General features: G+C 56.6%; 1 protein-coding gene across 1 annotated transcript in view; it reads left to right on the forward strand.

The window, feature by feature from the left end:
* PTPRS (protein tyrosine phosphatase receptor type S) overlaps positions 1-22457 on the forward strand; it is a 114488-nt gene that overhangs the window by 86734 nt on the left and 5297 nt on the right. The window contains exons 19-31 of the mRNA XM_083879766.1: positions 305-520; positions 2202-2359; positions 3197-3208; positions 4937-5049; positions 7249-7296; positions 10915-11012; positions 13529-13652; positions 17084-17259; positions 17888-18007; positions 18169-18323; positions 20517-20802; positions 21182-21360; positions 22260-22386. Coding sequence (XP_083735892.1) covers positions 305-520; positions 2202-2359; positions 3197-3208; positions 4937-5049; positions 7249-7296; positions 10915-11012; positions 13529-13652; positions 17084-17259; positions 17888-18007; positions 18169-18323; positions 20517-20802; positions 21182-21360; positions 22260-22386 — 1812 coding nt within the window. The remainder of the gene's footprint in view (positions 1-304; positions 521-2201; positions 2360-3196; positions 3209-4936; positions 5050-7248; positions 7297-10914; positions 11013-13528; positions 13653-17083; positions 17260-17887; positions 18008-18168; positions 18324-20516; positions 20803-21181; positions 21361-22259; positions 22387-22457) is intronic.

The raw sequence follows: 22457 nt of genomic DNA on the forward strand, positions 1-22457 counted from the left end.
TGGGATGGGATGGGATGGGATGGGATGGGATGGGGTGGGATGGGATGGGGTGGGATGGGATGGGATGGGATGGGGTGGGATGGATGGGATGGGATGGGATGGGATGGGATGGGATGGGATGGGATGGGATGGATGGGATGGGATGGGGTGGGATGGGATGGGATGGGATGGGATGGGATGGGATGGGATGGAATGGGATGGGATGGGATGGGGATTTGGGGTTGCTGTGCTCCTCATTCAGGGCTAGTCTGGGAGGGCAGGTGTGGCTCTCCAGGCTCTCAGGGCTGTCCCTCTGTCCCCCAAGCTGGTGCAGGACATCGCGCGGCTGCGGCGGCGGAGCCTGCGGCACTCCCGGCAGCTGGAGTTCCCCCGTCCCTACATCGCTGCCCGATTCCGCTCGCTGCCCTCACACTTCGTCCTGGGGGACATGAAACACTACGACAACTTCGAGAACAGAGCCCTGGAGCCGGGGCAGAGATACGTGCTCTTCATCCTGGCCGTGCTGCAGGAGCCCGAGGCTGTGAGTGCTGCCGGCTGCCCCCAGCCCTTTCCATCCCTTCCACTGCCCTCCTGGCATCTTTGGGGGGTTTTTCCTTCCACCTGTGGAGCTTCTGGATGTGCCTCTTGTGCTTGGTGAGCTCCTCGTGCTTGTGCCCGGATCTGTCTCTTCCGAGCACCAAGGACAGCAGCAGCTTGTCCCATCTCTGTGGGCAGAACTTGTGGCTCCAGGATGGGGCCCAGAGTGGGGAGAACACTGAATTATCCCCTCAGGAGTGCACAGGAGTTCAGAGAGCCCCGGGTCAAACCCCTTTTTGAACAATAATTCCCTTTAAAGGCTGTTCTTTGACTCCTCAGAGCGATGACGGCAGACATTCTGCTCCAAGGGCAGGTCACTCTCTGGGCATTGCTGAGTTCCCCTCCAAGCACAGAGGGGATCCTTTTTTTAATGGAAAACTACAAGTTCTCTCTACCAATTCAGCACCTCTGCTGTTTTCACTGGGGCCGGACTCGGCTTTGTGAAAACAACTATTTTAATATTTACCTGCCTCCTCCCTCACACACAATGAGAAAACAGCCCTAATACTTTGTTGTTTTTAAATCCCCCTGTGGAATTGTAGCAGGGAGCTATTGGAAATTAAGGGTTTTCAGAGGGATTTTTTTTTTCCCTCCCCCAATAAATATTTAGTTGTGTATTTGATATTAAAGGATTAGGCTGACACGCTCCTGAATGGGTTTCTCAATCGGATTACTGCAGCTCGAGGTAATTTCTGCTGCAGAACAAGGTGCTGCAGACTCGCTCCCGGTGGATCCACAGCAGCTCCTGGGTGTGGAGCAGCTCTCCAGCCTGCCCAGAGCTGATGGAGTTCAAGCACCCAGAGCCCCTGTTTTTGTCCTGTTTGCTCTCCCAGACCAGGCCGTGCCAGTTCTCTGTGCTGTTCAGTGTCTGGAGTTTGTAGGATGGGAATTGATCCTTAGTCAGGACTCTGAAGGGTCTGATCCTCCTCCAGAGCCCAGCTCAGTGCAGAGGCAGCAGAGGACACACACACACATTGTTTTACTGCTTTATATTTATTTGTCAGGGTTGGGTTTTTTTCACTCACCAGACCAAGTGTTAATTCTTGTTTTAATCCCTTCCCTCTTGCTCTGTAATCCCATCTGAGTATCAAAATCCAGATGAGAGCTCGGGGAAAGTGTTGGTGTGTTTGTTGAGGGCTCAGGGCTGGGGTGGAACAGAAGCAGCTGGACCTCTAAAAGCTCCTTCCTGGCCATGAGAAGGGGTGAGGCAGAGGCACAGGGGAGGCTGCAGCTTCCCATGGGGGTGATCTGTCCATGCTCTGTCTCTCTGGAGTGTTGGAAGTGGAATATACCCCTCATGCGGGTGCTCAGGAACAGGGGGTTCTCTCTAGGCTGAGGAGGAGGAGAACAGGACATTCTCTCTAGGCTGAAGGGGAGGAGAACAGGACATTCTCTCCAGGCTGAAGGGGAGAACAGGGAATTTTCTCTCGGCTGAAGAGGAGAACAGGACATTCTCTCTAGGCTGAAGGGGAGAACAGGGGGTTCTCTCTAGGCTGAAAAGGGCATTTTCCCTGTTGCCATCTGGGCTCCCCTCCTGCCCAGCAGCTCCTCCTGTGGAACATCCTGTGCTCTCCCATCCTTCATCCCCTCTCTGAGCCGTGTCCCCCCTGTTCCCTGTCCTGCAGACCTACGCTGCCAGCCCCTTCTCTGACCCCATCCAGCTGGACAACCCTGACCCCCAGCCCATCATTGATGGCGAGGAGGGGCTCATCTGGGTCATCGGGCCCGTGCTGGCCGTGGTCTTCATCATCTGCATCGTCATCGCCATCCTGCTCTACAAAAAGTAAGAGCTGCTCCCTGCCCACACCTGGGCTGGGCCTGAGTGTCCCCAGGGCTCCCTAAAGGGAATTTCTGTCCTGCTCAGCTGAGGGGAAATCCTTCCTCGGGCCCTGGAGAGAGGACAAATGGGATGGGAGAGTCTGCCCAGCACAGGGGGATCAGCAGGGGCTTGGGGGGATTTGCTGCTGCAAGTTCTGCCCCAGAAAAGCTGTGCTCGTCCTACAGACACTCCCTGTGTGCAGTGAGTGTGTCAGGACTCCAGCTCACAGCCCCAGGCACCCCTGGCCACGCTCCCTGTGGGCAGGGAAGGCCCCTCTGGGCTCTGGGGCAGCAGAGGCCCCCCCTCTGCTCTCAGGCTGCTCTTCTGCTGGAGCTGGGGACGGGAGCAGGGTGTGAGTCTTCAGGAGAGAGAAGGGAAAACCCCTGGAAGTGTCTCCCTTTCCCTTTGTCTGAGTGTGGGGATGAGAGCTGGGGGTCCCCTGAGCACACACAGGGCAAGGGAAGGGCACGGGAGGGGAAACAGGGGCTGAGCAAAGAAAATAAAGGTGGCAGAGGGTCCTTAGCTGGGACAGCTCAATCCCAGGGTGGGGGGAGCTCTCCCAGCCCTGCTCCACCTCTGACCTGCCCAGGTGTGTTCCCTCTGCACAGGAGTGTGGCCTCTGCTCTGGGCAGGGGCTCAGGGCTCTGCTGGGTGTTCCCCTGGCTGGGTGATCTCTGCTGCTCCCACCTCTCCTGCCAGGGTTAGGGCTGAGCAAATGCTTCCCCTTCCCCCTCTGCAAGTCCTTTCTAACGTGAACATTTGTCTTGTCTTCTCTCCCCTTTCCACCGCTCTCCTGGACAGCAAACCAGACAGGTAAGAGCACCAGATTTGCCATTTATTCAGCTTCTTGCTTGTAGTGTGCTAACCAGTGCTTGCTGTGTGGTGTTGGGATTTTTTTTTTTTTTGGTGCAGTTCCCACCTCCAGCTCTGTCCTCACAGAAACCCCATGCCAGGCTATGTTTGAATTGGGGCAGGAAAAGCAAAGCAAGGCCAGTTTCCTAAACCAAAGGGCCGTTTCTCAGGTTGGGCAGCAGCGGCAGTAAATGCTCACAGAGTGCTGGGTTAATGGAGCAGAGGGGCTCATTTGTGTGGCAGGCAGAGGTGAGAGGGGGTTTCTCACGTCTGGCTGTCCCTGAGCCACTGGAGGTTCTCACATCTGGCTGTCCCTGAGCCACTGGCAGGTTCTGAGCTGTCCTTGTCCCGTGGCAGAAGCTGCTCCTGCCCCCTCAGCCAAGGGCTTCTGACAGAGTGTTTATGGCTGCAGAAATGAGACTTTTCCCAGCCATTCCCAAGACTGGAAGAGCTTTCACTCGTTGGGTTCAGTCCATGAACTGCTCACAGCAGTTTCAGAACTGCGGCAGGAAATAAACATCTCCCAAACTGCAAAGTGGTGTCATTCCAAAACGTGCCCCATGCGGTGCTGGCAGGGCTCAGACCACTTCTCCTGGCTGTTAGTGACATCAAGAGACAGCTAAAAATGTCCTGAGTAACCTCCCCTCTGCCTGAGTAATTGCCATTGCTGCTGCAGGCAGATTATTGGAGGTTTCTGTGCAGCCAAAGCAGGAGAGGTGAGGAGCCCCCAGCCCCTCTCTGGCAGGGCTGGGACCCCTTTCCAGCCTCGGGGTGGGGGCCACGTCCTCTGCTCCCTGGAGAATTCAGCTCCCATCACTGTTCCTTTGCAAGGAGTTGTCACACCTTTAGGTCAGCACAGGGCTTTGCTTCTCAATTCTCTTCAAGGGGAAAATCTTCTAAATTCTTTTAAATTCTTCTAAATTCTCATCAAGGGGAGAACGAGCCAGGTCAGCAAAGACTTTTTCAGCTGCCTGAGCTAACCCAAGCCATTTGGAGGAAAATCCATCAGGAAGCACTTCCATGTGCAGCTCAGCTGGCGGGTTGGAGCTCTGGCTGCTGGCAGGGAGAGGTGGATCTCAGCAGGCACAGCTGTGCTGGGAGAGGAAGTGTCTGCCCTGTTTGTTGAACCCAAGTTTTTAGGGTTCTGCAGCTCAAAAAAGATTGAAAACTGCAGTTCTGACTCCTCTGTCTGCAGCAGGGCAGCTCTGAGAGCTCCTGGACCAGCCAAGAGCAATATCAGAGCTTGACACCCAAGGTCACAGCCAGGAGGTTCTGTACTTTTCCAAACGATGCTGCTGGCTCTGCTTCTCCCGGGCTGGAAATGGCTTGGCCAGAGTTGGAACATTTTTGCTCTGCAGAGTTCAGTGGAGGCTGCTCCAAGCTGTGAGTTCACAGCACCTTAGCTGCTCCTGGCTGCCACTCTGGGCTGTTCATGGAGAAAGGGGGAACTTCCAGCCTTACCTGAAATCTGCTCAGGGGCTCCCAGGCCATTGTCAACCCCTAAAACACAAACCTTCCAGACCTCATCCTTTTTCTGATGTGTTTTTTGCACTTAAACCCTTGGCTGCACCTTTGATTTTCTGCGGGAGCTTTGCTCCTGCCTGAACATGAGTAGTTGAGACCACAAGAAGAAACTAAACTGCTTTTTCTTTCTGGTCCCTTCCGTGTCGTTCTGGGTTTGCTGCGAAGCAAAAGGAAAGACTCAGAGCCACGGACCAAGTGCCTCCTGAACAACGCAGAGATCGCCCCCCACCACCCCAAGGACCCCGTGGAGATGAGGAGAATCAACTTCCAGACCCCAGGTAACAGCTGCTGGCCGGCCTGTCCCAGCTGGGAGGGCAGGAGTGGAGCACCTGGCCCTTCCCTGAGCCCTGCCTGGAGAGCCTGGGCTGCCCTGGGGCACAGCCCAGGAGCCCCAGCCTGCTCTCTGCCAAGTGGGAATGCTGAGAGGAGCCTCTGCTGGGCTCCTCAAGGGCCTTGCACAGGCTGTGCCCAGCGCTGGCAAAGGCAGCAGGAGGGTTTTCCTGGATTCCCACATCGATTGGTGCGTTATGGGCTGTGCCAGACACACCAGAGCAGCAGGGGCTGCACCCTGTGCCCCCAGCTGGGAGCTCCTGGACATCCTGCCCAGCTCCCAGTGCTCCAGCCACACCCGGGGCTGCTGATTTCTGCTGCCAAAAAACAGCCCTGCTGGGCCCTGCAGGCAGAAAGAGCTGCGTGCCTCCTGATGCTGCCATGGAATCCATGGAATCCCAGGCTGGGATTGGGTTGGGATCACCCTAAAGCCCACCCAGCTCCACCTTCCACCAGCCCAGGCTGCTCCAAGCTTTGTCCAGCCTGGCTTTGGGCACTGCCAGGGCTGGGCCAGCCTGTCCCTGCAGCTCTGAGCTCGGGGCAGAGGCTCTGTGCACTCTCCCTGCTGCACACACAAGTGTCCCCGTGTTGTCCATGCATGTCCCAGCTGCTGCATGGCACCTCTGCAGCCACCACGGCCTCACACACACTGACCCCCTGCCTGTCCACGCCTCCAACTTCCTGGTGCTTGAGGATTTGGAAGGGAATTTATTGTGCTTTTTTTGGGGGCTGGCTGTTGTTTTCAGTTTGTTTGTATTTTTTATTTTTTATTTTTGCTGTTTTGTGCTCGTTGGTGATGTTTCTGTAGCTCCTGTTTTCCCCATCCCAGTCCTGTCCTTAGCCTTGTCCAGTTTCCTCAGGGTGGGGCGGGCAGGGGGTCCCAGAGGGGTTTGTGGGGAAGGCAGAGCTGAGCTGAGCTGAGCTGAGCTGAGCTGAGCTGAGCTGAGCTGAGCTGAGGGCCTTCACCAAAACGAGTCAGGAAACACCTGCTGGGATCAGCCCGAGCTCAGGGAGGATGCTCAGCTCAGGGTTCACTGCAGGGACAGCAGTCCAGCACAGGGAGGTCCCTCAATCAGCTCTTGGTGCTGCTCCTGCAGGAGAACCTGAAGGTGTTTGAGATGCTTTGGGTGCTCCCAGCTGCAGCTCACCCAGTTTTCCCCTCTCTGGGAGCCTTTGGAAGGTTCTGTGGGTGCTCAAGTGGAGGGAGGTGGGAGACCCAGGAGAAGGAGCTGCACTCCCTCTGGTGAAAGGAATGTGCTGAGATTAAAAATAAAAGGTTGTGGCCTCCCAGCTTGGTGGTGGTGCCATGAAACAGCTGGAAGTGCTGGTTGATGTGTTTCCCTGAGTGTCCCACAGGACACAGAGTCAGCTGGGGGTGTTTCCATCAGCTAATGGGATCCACAGAGGGGGAGTCAGTCTCCTGTTGGCCCCAGAGCTTTGGCCATGCTGGACCCCTGAATTCTGGCTCTGGGAGGTTTCTGAAGGGCAGAGACACCAAAAGGCTCTGCAGATCCCAAAGGACACTGCCTGGCTGTGGGAGGTGCTGCCCTTTCCTTTCCAGGTTCACCTGGCCAGAGTTGACCTACCTGGGGTTACTCTGCTCCATAATTTGTGAGGCACTAAAAGCTTTTAAAGGATTTGGGGGAGTCGATCACCCGCCCCCCACAGAAATTTTGGGAGACGTTGGGTGAAAATGGAAAATGGAAAGTGGAAAATGGAAAATGGAAAATGGAAAATGGAAAATGGAGTGTGCTGGCAGTGATGGAGAGGTGGTGGTGCAGTTTGCAGGGGAAGAGTCCACAGATGTTCTCTGAGTTACAGATGTTTAAATTCAATATCTCATGGCTCAGAAGGGTCTGTGGGCTCTGCTGCAGACAGGTGACCCCAGGTAGATTCTCCATCGTGTCCCCAGCAGTGAGACAAGAGGGACATGGGACTGGGAATGTGCAGCTCAGAGAGGGGAAAGCAAAGCACACCTTAGATATCCTGTCCTAATCAGCACAAAAATAAAAAAAAATACCTTTCTTTTCCTCTTTAGATTTATGTTGGTTTTTTGTTTTGTTTGTTTTGGTTTTTTTTTTTAATTAGCATGAAATTTTTTACAAAAGTGTACCTTTTATTTATTTATTTTTTACTGTTTTCTGCAGATTCTGGTCTGAGCAGCCCTCTCAGTGACCCTGAGTTTGACTTGGAAAGTTAGTTCCTGTGTGTTTTTGTTCCTGTTGGTTTCATTTTTCCCCCTTCCCCCCATTATTATTTTCCTCTTCTGTCACTTTTCCTTTCCGATTCTCGTTCCGTTCCTGTTACTATATTTTGGTTTTCCTGCCTCTCCGTGTTCCTGCGGTGTTTGCCCATCCCATCCCTCCTCTGTGCCATCTGTCTGTCCGAATTGCCGCTTCCAGTTTTACAGTTTTTTCCCTCCGGAGGCCCCAGGAGGAGCCGGGGGCAGCTCCCTGTGTCCCCTCGGTGTCCCCAGGGCTGGGGACGATGTTCCATCGCTGATGTTTGGCTCAGTGTCCTCAGTGTCCCCTGTGCTCGTGCCCTGCTGTCACTGGGGGGGATTTTGTGTTTTGGTGTTTGAGAAACTGCAGCTGCAAGAGCCTCCCAGGCACCTCTTTTTATCATCCAGGTGGGGAAGTTGCCCCAGTTGGCACCGAGTTGTCCCAGGAGCACAGAGACCACCCCAGGGTCTCACAGGAGGGGGAAATGCTCCTCCAGCCACGGTGGTTTTGCAGAATAAACGAGGCTCTGGCCCACGGAGCAGATGTCAGGGTGACGTTCCTTGGAGACTTGGCTGCTGCACAGAGAATCAAGTCTTTTGTGATAAGATTAGAGAGATTGGAGTGATTGAAATGTTAGATGAGACTGCCTCGGAAAGATTTCATCCCATTAGGAGCCAAGATCCCAGCCTTGCTGGGTGGTTTGGGCTCGGATTTTATTTTATTTTTTATTTTTTTTTCCTAATGCTGGGCAGGGAAGGATGTGAGGCTCCAGCTGACAAATGTGAAGAGTCACAGATGCTGCTCCTGCTTGGGGACGTGAGGGCTGGGACAGTTCCATGCCAAGGCTGGTCTCTTTGGTGTGGAATATGTCACAATTTGTACCAGAGGGGTTGTGGGTGTTTTCCTGGCTGAGCTCAGCCCTCCATGCCCCAGAATGAGTTCCTGGATGAAAGGAGAGAGGAGCAGCTGCAGCTGAGCCCAGGCAGCGCCACTCCTGCCTCGTTCCACACCAAACTCTGGATCCTATTGGAAACCCCAAGCACTTGGCACTTTGACCAGGGGAGTGTTTATTGCTGCAGAGGTTTCTTTTATTCCAAAGAGCCCTAGAAATCAATGCCAGGAGGAGTTTCTGTCCTTAACAGCAGCAGAACAAGTTCCCCTGTGCTCCCAGCCGTGTTCTGTGCAGGGAGGGTGGGAGGGGAAGCAGGATTGACCCCCAGGAAAGGGCAGAGCTGCTGGTCACACTCTGGGCTTTTCCTGGAGCTTTAATGAAGGAAACTGGTGAAATTCCTTCAAGGGGAAGGTGTCTCCTCACTCCAGGTTGGCACAGGGGGCCTTTCCCTGGCAGCCCACGGGCTCAGAGGTTGCTCCAAGACTTCTGAGCCGAGGAAGATCTGAGGTTTCTCTGGCTTGTTATTCCTGGGGTTTCAGATTCTTTTATTTTCTCCTTTTAACCCACATGTCCATCGAGTGTTGGTGGTGTTAAACTGGTTTGGTCTGATCTGGAGCATCTCAGCCTCCCCATCCCACACTGAGGAGGAGCAGCTCCTCCCAACACCCCAGTGAGGTGCTGGAGAAATAATCCTCCATCCAGGTGGAGAAATAATCCTCCTGTCCTGTGACGGGCCAGGACAACAAGAGACTGAATGAGAGTTTTTCCTCCACGAGCTGGGAGAGGTTTCCTGCCCTGATCCCAGCAGGCTGGAATGGAGCCAGCACAGCCCCCAGGATAGTTCAGGGTTATTTTTGTGAGGGTTTTTTTTTTTTGGTGTATTTCCCCTCTCCTTCTATTCTCAGCCACATTTCCTTGGGCTGAAAATAGATGTGTGGTGGTGAGCTTAGGAGAAACCTGTCCAGGTGTGGCAGAGTCATCCCGTGCCCAGCCTGGGGGAAGCAGCCCCTCTCCCAAACCACTGTAAAACTGAGGATGTCATGCTTGCTTTGCCATCTCTGTGCTGAGTTCTCAGAGTACTCTGACCATGCTGCTGCCACGCCGCTGCTTTGTCACCCACCAACACCCCACGGGGCTCGAAATTCTCCCTGGCTTCCATCTCCTCTCCACTCCTGTCCTTGTCATCGGGGGCACTGCCCAGGCCTTCCCGCGATGCTGCTCTGCAGCCTCTGCAGGGGCTGGCAGACAGCACTGGGAAGCCTCTGCAAAGACATGATCCGATGCAGATGAGCAAAGCACGGAGAGCTTTTCCCCCTGGGGGGGTTGTAGTGTGGCCACTGAGGGCAGGGCAGGGTCTCTGCTCTTCCCAGAGCTCCAGCTGCCCCTTCCAGAGCAGGATGTGCCAACCCCAGGCTGAGAACTGAGTCTGGGTGGTGGTGGCTGAGGTTGGTGCCCCAGTTGGACCAGTGTGACCCAGTGGGATCTCCCAGTGTGACCCAGTGGGATCTCCCAGTCTGACCCAGTGGGATCTCCCAGTCTGACCCAGGGGATCTCCCAGTCTGACCCAGCAGGATTTCCCAGTGTGACCCAGTGGGATCTCCCAGTCTGACCCAGGGGATCTCCCAGTCTGACCCAGCAGGATTTCCCAGTGTGACCCAGTGGGATCTCCCAGTCTGAGCCAGGGGGATCTCCCAGTCTGAGCCAGGGGGATCTCCCAGTCTGACCCAGGGGGATCTCCCAGTGTGACCCAGCGGGATCTCCCAGTCTGACCCAGTGGGATCTCCCAGTGTGGCTCCAGTGAGTTCCCTGGAGCTCTGGCTGCCTCCCCAAAGTGCTGGGGGGGATTGCAGGGCCAGCAGCTGAACCAGCTCAGGGGAAAATTGTTCCAATCCCCCTCCTGAGGGGGATCTGCTCCCTGCCCATCCCAAAAGGGGACAGAGTTCCCAGCACAGCCTGGATGGGGCTGGTACAGCCCGACCCACAGGGGAGGGAGGGAGGAAAGGGGGGCTGTGCTGCAGAGGGAACATCACTCACAGCCAGGAGTGGGGACAGGGGCCAGCCGGGTGCTCCCAGGCCTGGCTGCACCCTGGGGATGGGGCAGCTCACAGCTCAGTGTCCTGAACACACCGACAACTTCCAGAGCCGAAGTTGCGCAAAACACAACAGAAAAGACCCCAAAAACCATCCTGAAAAGCCTCCCCTGCTTCCCCCCATCTGCATATCCCCATCTCCTGCCCACATCCCCACGGTTGGCTGGATCCTGCCCCTGCCTCCCTTTCTGTTGGAGCTGGTCCTGGGCCCGGCGGGTGCTGTGCCATTTGCTGCGTGGGTTCCTCTGGCAGTGTTTGCTCATTCCAAGTCCACTTTGGAATCGCTAACACGCATCTGCTCTTTGGATTTTCCTTTTTGTTTTGCTCTGATTTCCATCGAAAACGGGGCCATCACGGGAACACTCTCATTTTACTGTTATTTTTTTATTATTTTATTTCCTTGATTTTTTTTTTTTTTTTTTTTACTTCCAAGGACACAATTTCGAGCCCTGAATTCTTCTCTTCTAACCTCCCTACTTTCATTGCAGATCTTACATTGTAATTTATTTTCTTTTTTCTTGTTCCCTCTTTCTTATAAAATGCGCAACGGTTGCGAATTTTAGTTTGTTATTAAATGAGATCCTTTTTCCTGCTTGTCTTGTCTTTTAGGTATGCTCAGCCACCCACCCATCCCCGTTTCCGAGCTGGCTGAACACACAGAGCATCTCAAAGCTAATGATAACCTGAAATTATCCCAAGAGTACGAGGTATGAGCAAGAGTGAGTGCTGTGCATGGGTTTGCAGAGCCAGGAATTAGGGAATTCAGACAAGCCCTTCATCCAAATGAACAGCTTTTTTCTTTAAAAAAAAAAAAAAAAAAAAAAAAAGATCTGGTTAGCTGAAATTTAAAAGCTATTTGTGTATTGGAAATTTGCTGAGCACTTTGCTGGGTTCAGTTCTAGGTCATAAAGATGAGGTGGGTCCATGAGCTGCTCCTGTGGTGAGAGCAGGGGCTGAGCTCCCCCAGAGAAGGGGATGGGGGTCACTGCTGGAGGGGCTGGGGGTGTCCCCAGGGTGCCCCAAGGACATTCCTGCTGCTGGACACAGAGGAGACCCAGGGGAGGGCTGTGACCCCCAGTTTGTCCAGCTGGGCTTGGGTGAGATGGGCAGGGAGCCCTCCACAGCTGATGCCATGGGGCTAAAGATGGGAAATGGGATGGTTTTTGTGCTTCCTCGTCACGTCTGAGGGGTTTGTGCACATTTCCCCTGTTCCTGGTAGTGTTTGGTTACCCGAGCTCAGACTGGTCTGGGCTGGAGATGCCTTAAATCCCACCCAGGGCCAGCCCTGCCCTGGCAGGGACATTCCCACTGCCCCAGGGACACCCCCACTGCCCCAGGGACACCCCCACTGTCCCAGGGACACCTCCCACTGCCCCAGGGTCACCTCCCACCGGCCCAGGGACATTCCCCCTGTCCCAGGACATCTCTCAGTGTCCCAGGGACATTCCCACTGTCCCAGGACATTCCCACTGTCCCAGGCTGCTCCAGCCCCAATGTCCAGCCTGGCCTTGGGCACTGCCAGGGGTCCAGGGGCTGCTCTGGGCACCAGTGCCAGCCCTGCCCACCCTCCCAGGCAGGAATTTCCTCCCAATATCCAATCTAAAGCCTCTTCCACTCTAAACCCCCTTCCCCTATCACTCCACGCCCCTGTAAAAAGCCTCTCTCCCCTCTTTGCTTTTGTCCTTCAAAGCCATCAAATGCCCCGGTGTTTTTAGCCCAATAACGAGCCCAGACTGCAGGCGGGGAGCGAGGGATGTTTTCCAAACCAGGGGACGCTTTTCCCCTGCCCCGGACCCCCAGAGACCCCCGGAGACCCCCGGAGACCCCCGGGAGCAGCTCCTCGCCCCGGGTGGGGGGTCCCGCCTTGTCCCTCCCCTCCCACGCCGGGTCTGGGCAGCAGCAGCAGCATCAGCTCCTTCCCCGCTCCATCCCCATTCCAGAGGCTCATCTGCATCAAACGCCACATCCCGAGCGCCCCTGGCCCCCCGCCAGCCCGGCCCCCTCCGGGGGGAGAGCCAGAGCTGAACAAACACCGCTAATGAAGTGAAGGCGAGGCGTGATTAGAGGGCTGGAGAGCAAACAGACACATCACAATTGTATAAATACCCATTAGTTTAGGAATTCTCCGCAGCCCGAGCGCCGCGGATCTGTCGGCGGGTGGTTTTTTTGGTGCCAGCTGTGCCCGGGGAGCTCCGGGCTGGGCAGGGGCAGGGGGCGGCTCGGGGGGATGGATTTGGGATAACCCCGAGCCCAGCCCTGTCCCCAAAGGGTGGCGGGCACAGGGAGAGGGAACAGCCCCAAACACAGCTGGGCACGTTCCTGCCAAGCCTCCAATTGAGGCAAACCCCAAGGGCTCTGCAGAATGATGAAGGAATTAAGCCCTTGTTTTATTTAATTCTCTGGCTGAGGATTTAGAGGTAAACGTAATTAACCTAATTTCCATATCTGGGACAGCTGGACTTTAAAGAGGGAAAAAAAAAAAAAAAAAAAAAAAAAACAAAAAAAAAAAAAAAAAAAAAAAAAAAAAAAAAAAAAAAAAACAAAAAAAAAAAACCCTGCCCACCAAACCTGGCATAAATCACCAGGACGGGCAGAAGGGATTTTTCTCTCCAGTGCATTTCATTGTTTATTCCTTCATCCCTTCTAGGAAAAATCCATGTGGATTGAGTGTCCCAGGGCCGGGGTCCTTCCCCTGTTTTGTGCTGGGGGATTCACTCCTGTCCCTGCCAGGCTCCCCTGGGGCTTCCTCCCCATCTGCACTGGGAAACCCTCAGTGCTGAGTGCAGGGGGGAATGAGCTCAGATATTCCACCTGGGGCTGAGGGAGGTGGGACATCACATGTCCCATGGGGCTGGACCTTCCCCACAGCTTTGGGACCAAGGGAGGTGGGACATCAGCTGTCCCATGGGGATGGGCCACAGCTTTGGGGCCAGGGAGATGGGACATCATCTGTCCCATGGGCTGGACCTTCCCCACAGCTTTGGGGCCAGGGGAGGTGGGACATCACCTCTCCCATGGGCTGGACCTTCCCCACAGCTTTGGGGCCAGGGGAGGTGGGACATCAGCTGTCCCATGGGGAGCAAAGCTGGGCTCCTGCAGGATACAGACGGTGATCGCTGCTCTCCTCAGAGAGACCCCACAGCTGTGGGGAACAAGTGCTCAGAGCTGCTTTTGCTGCTTTTCTCCTCACTGACTGTCCCGTTTCCTGTCCCAACCCCTGCAGTCCATCGACCCGGGGCAGCAGTTCACCTGGGAACACTCCAACCTGGAGGTGAACAAGCCCAAGAACCGCTATGCCAACGTCATCGCCTACGACCACTCGCGGGTCATCCTGCTGCCCATCGAAGGTAGGGACCATCCCCTGGAGCATCCTGGACCATCCCCTGGAGCATCACCTGGAGTCTCCCCTGGACGTCCCCTGGACATCCCCTGGACATCCCCTGGACATCCCCTGGACCATCCCCTGGACTTCCCCTGGATCCTCCCCTGGACCATCCCCTGGACCCTCCCCTGGACCATCCCCTGGACCATCCCCTGGACCATCCGCTTGACATCCCCTGGACATCCCCTGGACATCCCCTGGACCATCCCCTGGACATCCCCTGGACCTTCCCCTGGACATCCCCTGGACATCCCCTGGACATCCCCTGGACCATCCCCTGGACATCCCCTGGACCATCCCCTGGACTTCCCCTGGATCCTCCCCTGGACCATCCCCTGGACCATCCCCTGGACCATCCGCTTGACATCCCCTGGACATCCCCTGGACATCCCCTGGACATCCCCTGGACCATCCCCTGGACATCCCCTGGACCTTCCCCTGGACCATCCCCTGGACCATCCCCTGGACCCTCCCCTGGACCATCCCCTGGACCCTCCCCTGGACCATCCCCTGGACCTTCCCCTGGAGCCTCCCCTGGACATCCCCTGGACTTCCCCTGGACTTCCCCTGGACATCCCCTGGACATCCCCTTGACATCCCCTGGACCATCCCCTGGACATCCCCTGGACATCCCCTGGACATCCCCTGGACCATCCCCTGGACATCCCCTGGACATCCCCTGGACATCCCCTGGACCATCCCCTGGACATCCCCTGGACAATCCCCACTCGCCCAGCAGGGCTGGGATGCAGTCCCTGCAGGGAGCACATCCCACAGGCACTTCTCTCATCTCTATTGATGTTCCTTCTCTGAACGTCTCCCCGGGAGTTTGGCAGGCAGGAGATGCCTCTGTCGACCAGGCGTTTGTTAAATTCTGGTGACTGGCATGTTCCACCAGAGCTGCAATCCCTCAAATCAAGGGCTGGTTCATCAAGAAACTGCCTTCCCTTTGCTGGGAGATGCCTGTTTGATGCATCCCTGACTAACAGGAGGAATTCAGACCACGCTGAGCTTTAGAGGGAGCAGAACAGGGAACACAGAACAGGGAGGGGTGGGAAGGAAGCCCAGGGCTGATGGTACCAATGTGAGAGGCAGCAGCAGCAGCAGCAGAGATGTGGCTGCTGAGTTCTACAGGCACCAAGATCACTCGATATGCAGCCCCTGGTGCAGCCCTGGCCCCTCAAAGGCTCGGGGTAAGAAGGGGTTAGTGAGAGCCTGGCGGGTCATAAATTGTTTCCTGAGCTGCTCTATGTGAGCAATGGCGCCGTCAGAAAATTTACATTAAATTTCACAACTCGTGGCTCTTGACGGAGCTGCTCCAGTGCACGCCAGGATAAGAGGGGCTTGAGATGGAGCTGAGCAGGGCACCTGCTTGGCTTTGCTGCTGCCGAGATAATATTGGAGGTTCACGGGCTCAGGATGTGGCTGTGCCGGGTGGATAAAACCATCCAAGGCCAGTCTTGCGTTGCCAAGAGCTGATCATCAGAGCAGAGAGGATGTGGGATGTCCTGGTAACTGCCTGGTGAATGGAGAGGTTAATTCCAAAGCCTTTGAGACCAGGGAATTGCTAAAATAATCTCCCTGTGCCACGGCAGCTCCGAGGGGCGCGGGGAAGGGGGGGGAGCTGAGGCAGCAGCAGAACACGGTGATTTGCCAAAAAACTGCACAAATCTGGATTGCTCTGGTCTGCTATTAGAGGGCTTTAAACGTTTCTCCTTGTGAGGCTGGCTGTGTTCTGCCTTGGTTTAATTCCGAGATTAATATTGGATGAGCCAAGGAAAGCAGAGGCTTTAAAAAGTTGCTTTGTCATCCAAGGGAAGGGAGAGGAGCACAAGTGGGGGAGTGAAGGACACTTGGGCTGCTCTTGGAGCTGGGGCTGGGTGCAGGCAGCACTCCCAGCTCTGCCCAGGGCTCCGTGAGGGACCAGCAGTGCAGGGATGATGGGCCAAGGCTGAATTTTCAATCATCTGAGAGGTTCTGGCATGTCTTGGCTGGTGTGCTCCTTCCCACCGAGCTCTATTTCATGCTCAAGGCTGGAAGATGAAAGGAGCTGGAGGAATTGGTTTAGTTGCTTTCTCTTTGTTTTAAATCTGGATTTGCCAAGGCTGCAGATTGTCCCTGGCTGCTCGGTCAGGAAAAGGTAGTGCCTTTAATTCTATGACTTGTCTGAAGCTGGGCCTGTCACACAGTCAAACCTTGCAGGGGCTCGTGGCCGCCGTTCCAAGTGACAGAGGGGACCCCAGGGGGCTGGAGAGGAGATTAATTCCAGGAGCTCAGCCTTGAACACACTCCTGCCATTGCAGCCACCTCCTCTCCCTCCTGAAACTTCAGACTGGGAGGGAGAAAGGGTAGGGAACCCTCCAGAAATGGAATCCAAAGCCATTTCTGCAGGAGCTGAAGCTCCCGAGTGCCCTTGAGGACGGGCAGGCTGCTCTGGGCTCACCCCTCACCACCACCAGCAGGACCACCAGCCCCGATTTCTGCAGCCCAGGACCCCCCTGGTGCTGCTGCCCACCCCTGGCTCCCCTGCAGACGGGAGTGAAGGGCTCTGCACTGAGCTAATCAAGGGTTTTCAGCTCCTGCCAGCCCTGCCAGGCGCTCGCTGTGCTCTGGAGCAGCCAAGGCAGCCCTGAGTGTGCCAGAGCCCAACCTGGGCAGCTCCTCCTGCCAGAGCCGTTTGAACTCCAGAGCAGCTTCCTCCTGCCATGTCCCAATCAACCTCTTCACTCTGGCAGCGCCTCCTGCTCATCCCAAACCCTCGTGCGGGGACCCAGGCGAGCAGCTGGAGCTCAATAGCCTGTAACTCATGCGGGTAGGGAAAAAAAACACTCCTAAAAAATGACAGCGGGCAATTTACAGCCAGTCACAGCCTGTAATTTCATTGGCTAAATCAAGCCTGGCTTTATTCTTGACTCTGTCCAGCTGTAGCTCGATGCCTCTGGACCACACAGTCATTGACCAGGTGCATTTGCTGCCTGGGCTTGGGGCGGGCTGGGACAAGGACTCGGGTTTGTCCTGCTGGACACGGATGCTCCAGGAGCCCTGGGCCAGGACTTGGCTCCTGTTGAGCACATGAGTAAAAAATAAAACCACCACGGCTTCAAGGCCTGATTTTCAATCTCTTTAATGCCTTTAGCAAGGAGTTACTGTCTCTCTGCAATGCAGGAGCTGGAGCTGGGCAAACCTTGCCAAGAGCCTGAATGACTCTGACCCACCAAACCACAAAGGCTTTGGTGTTTCTGCAGGGGGCTTTTCTCTAACACCATCCCTCCAAAACCCTCCTGGTGTTCTCCCAGCTGCGTGAACCCCCGTGCAACCCCCTGATTTTTTTTTTTTTTTTTTTTTTTTTTTTTTTTTTTTTTTTTTTTTTTTTTTTTTTTTTCTGGTTTGACACAGGGATTGTGGGCAGTGATTACATCAATGCCAACTACATCGACGGGTACCGGAAGCAGAACGCCTACATCGCCACGCAGGGCCCCCTGCCCGAGACCTTCGGGGACTTCTGGAGGATGGTGTGGGAGCAGCGCTCGGCCACCATTGTCATGATGACTAAGCTGGAGGAGAAATCACGGGTAAGACGCACGAGAGGCGTGACTGGTGTTAGTCATAATCCGGGGGGGATTGGAGGGGAGAGCTGGGGGAGCAGCGAATCCCTTTGATGTGCAGCCAGGGGGGGGATTTCTGCCTGCTCTGCCAGCACCCTGAAAGTTCAGCGATTCATTCATTGCTTGTGAAAAACCCAACCGTTCGCCCTGGGAAGCTGCAGCCTCCTTGGCAGCTCCAGGAGAAGAGGCTGCTGGCTCCCACTGCCATGTCTGTCTTGGAGTTAATCGTGTGGCAAGTTTCACATTCGGTTCTCTCGTTTAACAAGCCCCAGTACATTCCCTCTAATCTTCAGGATCATTCCAGTCTGTTGTCTGTGGGATTGATGGGAGCATCCAAGTCTGTGCTTAGTCAGTAGGAGCTTTTTCTGCTGGGTCTGTCCCTGTCCTGGTGCTCTGCAGAGACATTTCTGCACCTCCCCTGCCTTTGCCAGCAGCCCAGCTTCACCTGGAACAAGGCAACAAGGCAATTTGGGAACGAGCATCCCCAGCAGGGAAGGGTCTGTCCCAGCAGGGAAGGGTCTGTCCCAGCAGGGAAGGGTCTGTCCCATTTGGGAAGGGTCTGTCCCAGCACTGAGCCCCCCCTCCTGCCTTGCAGATCAAGTGTGACCAGTACTGGCCAGGCCGAGGCTCGGACACCTACGGGATGATCCAGGTGATCCTGCTGGACACCATCGAGCTGGCCACGTTCTGCGTCCGGACCTTCTCCCTGCACAAGGTGAGCCGGCTCGTTCTGGTGGCTGCTGTTCTCTCTGGGGATGGGCTGTGGGCAGTGTGCACTCCCAGCACGGCCCAGCACGGCCCAGCACGGCCCAGCCCGGCCCAGCACGGCCCAGTTTGGTGCTGCTGCTGCCCCTGACCCCCAGCTCTGCCCTGCAGAACGGCTCCAGCGAGAAGCGCGAGGTGCGGCAGTTCCAGTTCACGGCGTGGCCCGACCACGGCGTGCCCGAGTACCCCACGCCCTTCCTGGCCTTCCTCAGGAGGGTCAAAACCTGCAACCCCCCCGATGCCGGGCCCATCGTGGTGCACTGCAGGTACTGCTGCCCTTCCCCTGGCGCCTGGGAGGGAGGCAGGAGCTCAGGAGGGTGTGGATCTACCTGGGGACAGGGGTGGCTCTCAGGCACAGGTGGATTTCCCAGGCAGCGTCTGAGAAGGAGAGCTGGGGATTCCACTGACCACAGCATTTCCTGGGGTGATGAGGGGTGTAATTGGTGCCAGATCATTTGGATTGAGTGTTCCAGGCCAGGCTGGACAGGGCTTGGAGCAGCCTGGGGCAGTGGGAGGTGTCCCTGCCCATGGCAGGGGTGGGGCTGGATGAGGGTTAGGGGCCCTTTAAAACCAAACCATTCTGGGATTTGATGATTTGTCAAGCAATGGGAAGTGCCTGGTGCTGCAGCAGTGTCTGGCTCTGTGTGGTGGGGCTGTCTCTGGTCACAGTGAGGGAGGAGGAGGATCAGGGGTGACCTGGAGGAGTTTGGGAGGCAGAGCTGACAGTGACTGACAGAGGGTTCCCGAGTGCTGCACCCTCCTGATAACGCCAGGCTGAAGGCAGGTAACATCCCCTAATTCAATTTACAGCCCAGTGAGGAGCCCTCAATGCAGATAAACCCCCGTGTTCCTCAGGAGGCTGTGGAGGAGCCTGCGGGTTCCTGGGCTCTGGGGGAAGCTCTGGATTGTTCAGGCTGCTGGGGAGGCTAATCCTGCCTCTGCTGCAGGATGCCATTTACACAGTCCTTGTGAGTGGGCAACTTATCGCTGCCCTTGCAGATGGCAATTATTGTGCACCTCAGAAAATGAATAAAGAGCTGTCAGCTCACAACCCGCTCCCAGATCAGCTGCTAAATCCTCGCCAAAGCTGCACTCACCTGCCTGGTTCAGGTGTTAGGCAGTCTAATTAACAGAGATCAAGGGGGCTCGGTGAAAAAAGGGGCAGCACTGGGATGGTGAGAGGAAAGCCTTTATTAGCAGTGGCACAGAGAGCACAGAGCCCTGCTGAGGCACAAATGCCATTACACACAGGTCTGCTGTTGCCTCCACGCACAAAAACATCGGGGCAGAGAGAGGTGACGCATGTTACTCCTTACAACATCAGCGGCTTTTCAGCTGCTGAGATCTGAGAGATTTAAACAGCCCTCAGATCCTGCCAGCCCCTCCTCGCTGGAGCCTCGGGCTGCCACAGCTGTGCCTGGCCAGGGGGGTCACAGTGCAGGGGATGTGGGGCAGAGCAGGTGGAGGGGACACAGGATAGAGCAGTGGGGGGGGGGGGGACAGAACAGTGTAGGGGGGACACAGGATAGAGCAGGTGGAGAGGGGACAGGGCAGTGTGGAGTGGGGACAAAGGATTGAACAGTATGGGGGGGACAGAACAGTATGGGGGGGACAGAGGACAGAGCAGTGTGGCGAGGGGACAGGGCAGTGTGGAGTGGGGACAGGGCAGTGTGGAGTGGGGACAGGGCAGTGTGGAGTGGGGACAGAGCAGTGTGGAGGGGACACAGCAGTGTGGAGGGGGGACAGAGCAGTGTGGAGGGGACACAGCAGTGTGGAGTGGGGACAGGGCAGTGTGGAGTGGGGACACAGCAGTGTGGAGAGGGGACACAGCAGTGTGGAGGGGGGACAGGGCAGTGTGGAGGGGACAGGGCAGTGTGGAGTGGGGACAGGGCAGTGTGGAGGGGGGACACAGCAGTGTGGAGGGGGGACAGGGCAGTGTGGAGGGGGGACACAGCAGTGTGGAGGGGGGACAGGGCAGTGTGGAGGGGGGACACAGCAGTGTGGAGGGGGGACAGGGCAGTGTGGAGGGGGGACAGGGCAGTGTGGAGGGGGGACAGGGCAGTGTGGAGAGGGGACAGAGCAGTGTGGAGTGGGGACAGGGCAGTGTGGAGTGGGGACAGGGCAGTGTGGAGGGGACAGAGCAGTGTGGAGGGGGGACAGAGCAGTGTGGAGTGGGGACACAGCAGTGTGGAGAGGGGACACAGCAGTGTGGAGGGGACAGAGCAGTGTGGAGGGGGGACAGAGCAGTGTGGAGGGGACAGGGCAGTGTGGAGGGGACACAGCAGTGTGGAGGGGACACAGCAATGTGGAGGGGACACAGGATAGAACAGTGTGGACACAGCAGAGTGGAGGGGGAACAGAGCATGTGGAGGGGACACAGGACACACTGGTGGACAGGCACTGGTCACTGCCCCATGGAAGGACACCCCCTCACTCCCTGTCCCTGTCCCCGTCCCCAGCGCGGGCGTGGGACGCACCGGCTGCTTCATCGTCATCGACGCGATGCTGGAGCGGATCAAGCACGAGAAGACCGTGGACATCTACGGGCACGTCACCCTCATGAGGTCCCAGCGCAATTACATGGTGCAGACCGAGGACCAGTACAGCTTCATCCACGATGCCTTGCTGGAGGCCGTGGCCTGCGGCAACACCGAGGTCCCGGCGCGGAACCTCTACAGCTACATCCAGAAACTGGCCCAGATCGAGGCCAGGGAGCACGTCACGGGCATGGAGCTGGAGTTCAAGGTGAGCCCTGGGGCTGGGATGGGGCAGCAGGGCTTGGTGAACACACAGAGCCTTTGTCAGGCTGCTGGCACCTCGCTGCTTCCATCAGGGAGGTGATGACACTGCTGAGCTCTGCAGTTCCCTGCCTGGCACCACAGGCAGCTCCTGTGGCCATTCCACACCCAGACTGAATTTGCTCCCTCTTAACTGGAGGAGTTTTAAACTTTTTTTAGCAGTAGTACTATTTTCTGAAAGTTTTGCTTAGGGAAAAAGCCTCGGTCTCTGTTCCCCAGCCCCAAAACCAAACCCGGGAGGGCACAGAGGGGTGGGACAGGTGGAGGGGCTGGCACAGAATCCCCCAGCTGAGGGAAGGGTGTCCCTCATGGTGTCCCCCCTGCAGCGCCTCGCCAACTCCAAGGCCCACACCTCACGCTTCATCAGCGCCAACCTGCCCTGCAACAAGTTCAAGAACCGCCTGGTGAACATCATGCCCTACGAGACCACGCGCGTGTGCCTGCAGCCCATCCGCGGCGTCGAGGGCTCCGACTACATCAACGCCAGCTTCATCGACGGCTACAGGTATGGCCACTTGGGCTACCTGGGTCACTCAGGGCCACCTGGGCCACCCCTGGGCCACCTCAGGGACACCTAGGCCACCTCGGGGACACCTGCGCCACACCTGGGCCACCCCTGGGCTACCTGTGTGCCACCCCTGGGCCACCTCAGGGCCACCTCAGGGCCACCTGTGTGCAATTTCTGGACCACCTTTGGGCTGCCTCTGGGCCACCACCTCTGGGCCACTTCTGAGCCACTCCTGGGCCACCCCTGGGCCCCCTCTGTGCCCCCTCTGTGCCCTGGGGCTGCCACAGGAACCTGTCACCTGCACACAGGTGCCAGAGGTAAATCCCACCTCCACCAAGCCCAGCCTGCTGAGAAGATTTTTCCCCTTTGGTCTCAAATTCCTGATCTCCTAAAGCAGCTCAGCCCTTCCTCAGCTGCAGCTCCTGAGCACAGAGGGTCAGCCAGGGGTGGATTTTGCTGTTGGGAAGTTTCTAAATATGGACTGGCCTTTTTATTACCTTTGTGGTTGGGGGGCATTGCAATCCCCAAAGCTTTTCCCAGGAAACTCCAGCCCTGGGAGCTGCAGCCCCTCCATGGGTGGGTTTGGAGGGAACAAACAGGTTTTCCTCCTGTCCAGGGCCAGCAGTGCTGGCCAGGCTGTGGCACAGGGATTGGGACAGCTCTGTGCCTGGAGGTTGGATTTACCCCTTGGAAGTGACATTTAAGCAGAGCTTCACCACTGGCTCAGGGTTTGTTTGTTTTGACCACTGGCACCAAAGACATCCCAACCCCTCCAGCCCTTGTGCAGCTCCAGCCCTTGCCCAGCGTTTCCATTTGCTCTCCCACTCCCCAGCCTGGCATTTCCCAAAGCTGCTGCCCCTGCAGGGTCCCCCCCTGACCCCTCCTCACCTCCCCAGGCACCAGAAGGCCTACATAGCCACCCAGGGGCCCCTGGCAGAGACCACCGAGGACTTCTGGAGGATGCTCTGGGAAAACAACTCCACCATCGTGGTGATGCTGACCAAGCTCCGGGAGATGGGGCGGGTGAGTGGGGCTGAGGAGGGGCTGGAGGGGGGTCCTGCAGGACAGGAGGGCTGGAGGGGGGATCCTGCAGG

The sequence above is a fragment of the Zosterops lateralis genome, assembly GCF_965231275.1.
Source record: "Zosterops lateralis genome assembly, chromosome: 29".
Classification (NCBI taxonomy): domain Eukaryota; kingdom Metazoa; phylum Chordata; class Aves; order Passeriformes; family Zosteropidae; genus Zosterops; species Zosterops lateralis.